Here is an 8,607-nt window from a genome sequence, read left to right as displayed (position 1 = left end):
TCCGTTACACCCCACGTTGTGTGTGAGGAAGGCAAGCACCCCCTGTCCCCTGCCAATGCCGAACAACCTCTGGTGGTGGCAGGGCCAAGCAGCTGTGACGTAGGGGTGGACAGGGCGATGTGTCGCTGCTGATGTCGGCGGTCAGGTCGTGGATGGCGTTGCGCCGGAGCGGCCTGCGGCAGTGAACGCACTTGCGCCATCCATCTGGTGGGCATGGTGTCGCCGCAGCTCGAGCGCATCCCCGCCCCGCGCCTCACACTGCCTGCTGGCGGGGGGAGCCTGAGTTACCCCGAGGGACGCACGAGGTGGGGACCGGCGCAATGTGAGCCGCTGTGAGGCGGCCTCCGCTTCGCAGGCCGGTAGTGTTTTGAGGCAGAGGCCATGCTCGGATGACGGAGTCGGCGCATTGCTGTAGAGCGTGTGCACGACTGCTTTGCGCCACGCGATGGGGGCCTGCGACATGCCGGGTAGAGTGTTGTCGAGCTCACGTTGCGTGGCGGAGAACGGACACGTTGAAGAAAACTGTTTGCTACAACCGTGTTTTTTCTACGTTCTCATTTGCTCTCAACCCCTAAAGTTTTTTCGGTCAACTGCCTAAGACTCTATGGAGTTTCCTTCTTTTGGAGTTTCGAGAACATATGCCGACTTTCACGCCAAAGGCGACTCCGAGCGGAAGCAAGGGAGACATCATAAGCAAGAGGAATGCTCTCTCTTCGTCCATCTTTTTTGGGACACCGCATGCAATACATGGATCGAGGGACGAGAGATGACTTCTGCGCTTTTTTTTTTACCCGCGAAGCTTTCATCGAGTTGAACAACCCCACAACTGGTTTCGCGGCAAGCCTGTATGTCCCCCTCTTTGCACTCTCTGCCGCGATGCCCGCAGACGTCGATGTTTACAGCTGTGAACCCCATCGTTCCTCTCCCTCTGGTCCACGGATGTTCCTCGCCTCTCTCTGCTAGCGTTGTGCGCATTGTCTTCTGGACGTATGTCTGAAGAGTTATTGTGAGTGAGGTTCACACTTTTCTCGTTTCTCGACGAGTACCGCCCACGTTTCAAAAGAGCGCCTTTTTACCACTCACCCACACGAAAAGATATCTACAAATACATTAATCACTCATATCTTCTGCGCAGGTGGGGATGCCTGTTCAGGCGTTTTTGGGAACCGTCTTTGAGACGCCGGACCGGCACACACTGAACATTATCCAGGACGCCCTGGTTGTGGTGCAAGACGGCACCATTGAACAGGTCATCAATCCGGCAACTGATGCTGCAACCTATGCAAGCGTGCTCGAGGCGGCTTCGGCCGCCGGCCACCTCACTCGCCTCCAGAAGGGCCAGTACCTGATCCCTGGACTCATTGATCTGCACGTCCACGCTCCGCAGTGGCCGCAGCTTGGCATGGCACTTGATAAGAGTTTGGATACGTGGCTGCAGCAGTACTCGTTCCCGTTGGAGGCGCGTTACAAAGATCTGGAGTTCGCGGAGAAGTCGTACAGCTCACTCGTGTCCGCGCTGCTGGCGAATGGAACGACGACGGTGGCGTACTTTGCGTCGATTCACCTAGAGGCCAGCCTGCTCCTTGCACGTATCTGCTTGGAGAAGGGACAGCGAGCAGTGGTGGGTCGTGTTGCAATGGACCTTGCTGATCAGTGCCCAGAGTACTACCGAGACGCCTCGCCGAAGGAGTCAGTGGCGCAGTCGGAGGCTTTTGTGCAGCAGGTGCGCGCGCTGAAGGGCAATACTGAAGGCCTCGTGCTCCCGGCGGTGATCCCTCGTTTCATTCCGAGTTGCAGCGATGCGGCGCTACGTGGACTGGGTGAGCTGGCGAAGAGCTATGGCTGCCATGTGCAGACACACTGCTCCGAGAGTGATTGGGAGCACAACCATGTGATTGAGCGGTGCGGCAAGCATGACGCCCTTGCGCTCGATGACTTTGGACTTTTGACTCGACGGACTGTCCTGGCGCACTGCAACTACCTTTCCACGGAGGACATGCAACTGGTAAAGGCGCGCGGGGCAGCTGTGGGCCATTGCCCGCTGTCTAACTTCTACTTTTCTGGTGCGGTCTTCCCGTTGAAAAAGGCTTTGGACATGGGTGTGCATGTGGGCATGGGCACGGACATCTCTGGAGGTCCGAGCGCCTCGCTGTTTGACGCGTGCCGCTACGCACTCGCGGCGGGCCGCGCGCTGGAGAGCGGCACCGATCCGTGTCTGAGTGCTACAGAGCGCAGCCAGCACAGCGGCGCCCGCGTGAGCAGTGTGGAAGCGTTCTTCGTGGCTACTGCGAATGGTGGCATCTCCCTCGACCTCAAGGTCGGTCGCATCGCTCCCGGCTATATGTTCGACGTATTGGTGATCGACACCACGCTTCCGAACAGCAGCCTGATGATCTTCGAGGGCATCGACACCCTGGAGGACGTCTTCCAGAAGATCGTCTACAACGCGGCGCCGCACAACATTCTGCGAACATACGTGAATGGACGTCTGGTCTCGCAGCACTAAAGTAGATGCGGGTAACACCAAACGGCGTGACTCACCGCTACAGGCAATGCGCGTTGCGCTGGAGGAAACCGTTACAACGAGTAAACCGATCAAAAAAAAAAGGCGAGATGGGGTCCCGCGGGACCGATAGGCTACCTATTCGCACCGTCTTTTTGCGAAAATAGACCAGCGCTGTCTCGCATTCTGGTAGTGGGCGGAAATGAAAGGGTGGAGAGAAGCAAAGCGGCAATACGTGGCCCAATTCAACTCCGTACCTGTTCTGACCCCCTCTCCTCATTATCTTTCCTTCTGGTTCTTATCCAAACCTCCTTTTTTTCTTTGAGCTGCATATTGAGCATGCCGATTAGTGCGGTTAGACGGAGCGGGAAACAGGGTATGGCTGGAGGGAAAGGTCCGACTTCCTCTTCCTCGTGGAGATGTGCGTATCTGACGGCACACTCTCGGAGTACCTTTCATCCGCACCCCACAGCTGGTGACTAGTTGAAGTAGCCAGGCTGGCAATCAGGCTGTTTCTTTTCCCCATCTCTTACTTTGCTTGGGGTTCAAGGAGTTGTAGCGTATTGGGAGTGCGCATGAAGAAAGAAAACGGAAAGGAGAATGAACGCTATACCAACGCGCTGGGCTAGGAGTACCAAGATGCGTTTGTGCAGAGGGGCGAAAGGTACTTTGATGTATCCCTCGTATCGTGCTCCATTTGTGTATGTGTATGCTGTGGCTGAACCTTGCAGCCGCGCCGCTGTTCGGTGCGTTCAACTCGCCGTTCACGCGGCAGCTTCGGTGACTGCGCCTGAAGCAGAGTTTTTTTTTTCGAATGTTTCTGAAAGCAGAATCATTACCGCCTCTTGCACCTCACTCAGCGATATTTGTATTGCTCCCACCTCTCTCGTCCTTCATACGCCCTGTGCTTCATCGCTCACTTGAGGCACACGTACACGCAAACACAGGTCATAAAGAGTCCACTAGCGCCCCTCACTCATACGTAGTGATGGACGATCCAAAGCAAACGCTCTACATCAGAGGACTACCGGACAAGTCGTCCGCCAACGAAGTCCGACGTGCCCTTTATCTGTACTGCACCCAGTTTGGCCCAGTGAAGGCGGTTCTGTACAGCAAGTCGAAAGAGTTCTACGGCCAGGCATTTGTAGTGTTTACGGACGTTGGCACGGCCACAACAGCTCGCCGCTCGCTGCACGATCGCATGTTCTACGGCCGCCGAATCCAGGCCTTTTACGCGCACAAGCAAGCATTTTGCGTCGCACCCGGTGAGCGTCGCCGCCGCGATCTGGCACGCGAGAAGAAGCGTTTGCGTACGTTGCAGAAGAAAGAGTAATGTGGCACCTTGGAGAGCGCATGCATTTCCTTGAGGGAAAGGGGAACGGTGCCACGCTGCGCGGCCACACAAAGCCTCTGCACCATTGTTCGTGTTCGATTGGCGGGGCAGACACTGCTCGAGCTGATGGTGTGACTCTCATGTGCTGGCGTGGCGATAATGGCGCAGAATGTGGCCCGCTGCCACTGCTGAATTGTCAACCTCTGTCGTTGCCGTTGGGGCGATGAAAAAGCGTAATCTGGCCAGCGGCTGAGGGCGCGTCTGTGAATCGACAGCTCTGGCAATCATGCCACTTCCACGGGCAGCACTGCCAACAAAGTACGTTACCCGGTGCGCACAAGTTTGCGTTCCCGCCTTTCGAGTTGCAGCGCGGTCCACTTGACCAGCAGACTCTCCTCCTTTCATGCCTCCCTCTCTCTCACTCCCTGCAGATATGAGCGTACCTGCACACCCTTTCCTTTCTCATCTTTACCTCGACTGGTTCACGTGTAACGCCTTCTTCTCTATTGTCTTCGACTCGTGCTTTTTTGGAAAGGCCGTTCTGCACTAGTTGCGCGCATCTGTCAGGGTTCTCTCCACCTTTTTTTTTTTGATGGGGAGTGCGGCGCGTTTGTTGTGGTTTGTTTTGCACCTCGCGGAATGGGCTCTCTCGACTCAACTTCGCATCTGCAGCATGGCCGAGACCATGGCCTCTCTGTAGCAGATCCAGTGGAGCGCTTTGCGCAAGCACTCGAACAGTTTGTGTGGCAGGCAGCCACGTCTTCACTCCATAACAATCAAGCAATGAATGCGCATCTCAGTAACCGTCTGCCTTGCAGCATACCGTCTTGCCGCTGCAGCAGAACGTCCGTGAGCTGCATGCAAATAGCGCACTCACTGCAGAGTGCTTTGAGAGCGGTAGCACCGTGCACTTGCGGCCCGCGTGGCGACAGCGTGACAGAAGCCGGGCTGTATCTTCTCCGTCTCACTTGTGTGTTAGAGCAGCGAGTTTTGGAAGCCATGCAGCACGACATGGAGAACTCCATGGAAAACGAAGCAACGCTGCCATTACGTGAGGTCCAAGCAGCGGTGGCGAGTAGCAGCCCAGGGGTGGGAAAGCAGTACTCTGACACAAGCACCATCCGCTGCCGAGGACGGTGTTACACAGTTCCGGAGACGTCCCTCTCTATGCCGTCCTCCACGCAGTCCGTCGACGCTCTGCAGACAAAGCCAACGACAAGCCCCTCGCCTACGGAAGGGGAGACCGTGTGCGATCTTGTGCGCTACCACGCTGAGCTGACGCTGGGGCTGCAGCAGAGCATGCTTTGGTTTATATCTCAACTCGACTCCAGCCTTCTGACCTCTTCCCAGGAGGATGGCGGGGTCTGCGGTGTTTTGACTCATCCACGCGCTGCGCAGCTACAATGGATGTTTCTCGACGCCGTCGTGCAATTCGTCACGCACCTCCAACAGCGGTGGAGCGAGGGTACAGCCTCTACCGGATCTGTTGAGGCGGTTGGCGAGGCATCTGTGGTGCTGAATCGGCTTGCGCAGGCTGCACAGGAGCTCCGGCACCCCTCACACTCCCGACAGCTGCAGGTGTTTGAGCTTTCTGAAAGGGGGATAGCACGCCGGAGTCCGCCACCGTTCGCCTCGTGGCGGTCTGACTCATCTGCGATGCGTGCTTTTGGAGGCACAAGCCCACTACTGTGCAACACCTCTCCTCGAGCGGCGACAAGCGCGCCAAATCCAATCGACGAGTGCCTGGGTGTTGCCGGCGCCGACTACTCTGCAAAGCTCATCGCTCAGCAGCTTTGGTGTGCCCAGCAGCTGCTGTCTCAGCGTTTTCCAGGGTACGCTGCCACGTGGGAGGTTCTCGAGGGGGCTCGTTTTTTTGTAGAGTCGGCCCGCAGCCCCACGCCAACGGTGCCCCGCAGCGACAGTTCCCAGCAGGTCGCTACACAGGTAGCGGCGCCATCGCCGGTAACTGTCGTCGATCTCAACTGCACGCAGTCCAGTTCGCATGGCGGGTGCACACCACCACCGTGCGTTGTTGAAACGCAGCGAAAGTGTGAGCGACCACACGACCTACAGCGAGAGCTGAGACTCCCTTCCAGAGGTCTGACGTTCATTGAGGAACAGGCAGCGGACGTGACCGATGATGCTTCCACTGCAATGAAAGGCGCCACAGCTTCCAGGAATGGCTTCCTCACTGAATCGCCTGGTGCCCCGCCGACACCTCCGGCGCGACCTTTATTACTACCAGTCGCCCGGTGCGCTCTGTGGGACAACTTCTTAGCATCGAAAAGCTTCCCACCATCCGCGCTGCTGCTTGCGATCCAGAATCTGGCAGCCGGCACAATCTCATTGCAGCCAGAAGACATTGTTCAGCATGCATAGTCGGGGCATTCCTCTGTGAGGTTTCAGCGAGCAGGCCAGCAGTAAAGCCATCAAAGAAGGATCTTCTTCGTGATTAACGCAGTGAGTCGGAGCCGTGCCGTAAGATGGTCGGTGCGCTTGGCTCCGCATTTGTCCACGGCGACGCTCACAGCAGCCGACACTGAAGAGCGCGACTGTTGATACTTTTAGTGTTCAATCACGAAGGGAGCATAGCCCAAGGCACGCCGCCTTGCCCCAGTGGCGGCTTCTAAAGGTAATGTTGAAACGTTTTGTGTTGGTCCTGCCAGGCAGTGCAGACATTGTTGACTGACCACTGTCTGATAGATTGTCCTCATCCAATTCGTCTCCCTTACGCATAACCAGACACCTCTCGCTTCTCTTCCCGTCCTTTATTATTATTTGTTTTTCCTCTTGCTCCACCCACCATGTCTTGCGCATACTCACCCCTCCCCTTATCCACGTACGAGTGCTCTGTGCACCGTGTGTGTGAGATAACAGGAACTGAGCTGAACAGCAAGTAAGGATGACGGGCTCAGAAGGGAAAGGGAGCATTGGCTTTGGTTGATAGTTTCTCCCGTTTTGTGTTTTGTTTCATTAGATGCTGCTCCTGTTTTCTCCGCTTCACCTTCCACGCTCTCCGCTCTTGCTTCGGCTACAGTATAGACCGATCAACATTCTTGCGTGAGAGTGCAAGAGGGAGGGGGGCTAATGCACCGGATCTCTCATCGTCACAACATCACCTCTTTCTATTCCTCTCGCATGGGTGTGCATTTCTTCTTTTGCTTCACTTTGTGCTCCCAACTCACTGATGATGCCAGCAACCTTAGTGCGTGGCATCCAGAGTCCAGTACCCAATCTATGGGGCGGACTCGCGGTGCCGGCCTACACGTCTGGGTCGGCACTGTGCCGCGGAGACTTATAGCCATGATCAAGTTTGTACGGGCTCAACGTGAGTCGTGCCGACGATTGAGCAACAATACTCATCCCTCTGTTTCTTTGTTTTTCTGCCGCTTTTGCTGTGTTGCCTCGATGTTGAGCGTGATCCTGGACCTAGCCTGCACTGCACGCAGTGGGGTTGCAGTGTGCTGAACGACGCCAGACGGCGTTGACCGGCCCGGCTCCTTTATGAATCCTCGATGCCAGGCTGAATTTCGCAAGAGACGCAGTCCACCACCACAGGCCGGTAGGGGATTCGCTCTCCCCGGTTTTTGGCATTTCGGTGTAGCGAGAGGAAAGAAGCTTGGCTGTCGCGTTTCCGTGCTCGTACACTAGAACATGCGCGCAGGTGTGGGCCCTCCCCCTGTTCCCAAGGATGAAGTTGAAGCAGAGGTGCACTGGCTTTGCTGAGGTGACCCTGCTAAACGCATAAACCCTCACGTACGGCGATACACCTAAAAGTGACCTCGCCGCACGGGAAGTTCTCTCGATGAGGTGCCAGGTGACGTCGCTCGCAGTCTTCACGCTGTCGCAGTGGAGGCCAGCTCGCGCCGCCCGATACGGGATACGAAACGATGACCCGACCGGGCCCGGGCCACTCCTGCACGATTGTCTCAATGACAAATGCTTGGCGTGCGCGGGCGGTAACGACACCTCGGCATCGCACACCGCAGATGGGGCCACGGGTACGCCACCCTGGCGCTCGACTGCCTCATTTGTAAATGGGATGCCGCCACGACAACGCGGTCCAGTTAGCTGCCCGACATGGGAGATATGGCCCGGCGCCGCCAGCGATGGCTAGCGCCGAATCGTACTCCTTCCAGGAAGCAAACTGGGAATTTTATTGCAACCCTATTGCGAAATCGATCCGCGAAGAGCGTGCGTGCCACAGCAGCACAGAAACGAAGACGCGCGAGCTTCAGAGCGCCGCGCTGGCCCCGACTGCCACGGCAGCCCGAAAGCGCACCAGGGAGCGGATGCGAATCGCCCATGCAATCACACACATCACAGATACACAGCACACACACACGTAGAACCGCAGAGTACCCCGCAAGGATAGCGCCGAATTCGCGACTACTGCCAACAACAATCAGGAAGGTGATCCCTTCTAGTGAAGCTGTTCAACGGCGGCTTTAGACGCCATAGCTGACGCGATTGAAGGCAGCTCTTAGGAAAGCACCTGCGCGTCGCTCGAGTACCGCCCTCCCTCGGACATGCTCATCAAAAAGCCGGCCCTGAAGATGGACGCAGTCCTGCAACCCCCTCACCCCCAGCGATCCTTGATTATGGGCGCGCATCCATGGCCCCCGCGCACCACACACACCGGCGGTGAGAGAGGGCGTCCGCCATGTGAGCGCGCAAGAGCAGACCAGCGTATTGCGTAAGGTGTGCCAGCAGAAGCCGAGCCGGAATCCGGAAGCCTCTTCCCGCGCCCCTGCTACGTGGAAAAAGGGGG

General features: G+C 57.0%; 3 protein-coding genes across 3 annotated transcripts; all 3 read left to right on the top strand.

The window, feature by feature from the left end:
• Window positions 1-1,141: 1,141 nt before the first annotated feature.
• Window positions 1,142-2,506, top strand: LDBPK_290920 (guanine deaminase, putative; the record flags this gene model as incomplete). Its single annotated transcript, XM_003862462.1, has 1 exon — window positions 1,142-2,506. The coding sequence occupies one exon, from the start codon at window positions 1,142-1,144 to the stop codon at window positions 2,504-2,506; it is 1,365 nt and encodes a 454-aa protein (XP_003862510.1).
• A 985-nt stretch (window positions 2,507-3,491) lies between these two features.
• On the top strand, window positions 3,492-3,836 carry LDBPK_290910 (hypothetical protein, conserved; the record flags this gene model as incomplete). The annotated part of the gene is made up of 1 exon (XM_003862461.1): window positions 3,492-3,836. The coding sequence occupies one exon, from the start codon at window positions 3,492-3,494 to the stop codon at window positions 3,834-3,836; it is 345 nt and encodes a 114-aa protein (XP_003862509.1).
• A 999-nt stretch (window positions 3,837-4,835) lies between these two features.
• LDBPK_290900 (hypothetical protein, unknown function) lies at window positions 4,836-6,215 on the top strand (the record flags this gene model as incomplete). Its single annotated transcript, XM_003862460.1, has 1 exon — window positions 4,836-6,215. One exon carries the CDS (start codon window positions 4,836-4,838, stop codon window positions 6,213-6,215), a length of 1,380 nt encoding a protein of 459 aa, XP_003862508.1.
• Between the last annotated feature and the right edge of the window lie 2,392 nt (window positions 6,216-8,607).

Source organism: Leishmania donovani, chromosome 29 (genome assembly GCF_000227135.1).
Source record: "Leishmania donovani BPK282A1 complete genome, chromosome 29".
Classification (NCBI taxonomy): domain Eukaryota; phylum Euglenozoa; class Kinetoplastea; order Trypanosomatida; family Trypanosomatidae; genus Leishmania; species Leishmania donovani.
The sequence above is the reverse complement of the archived record's forward strand: the minus strand, read 5'-3'. Positions and strand labels throughout refer to the sequence as shown.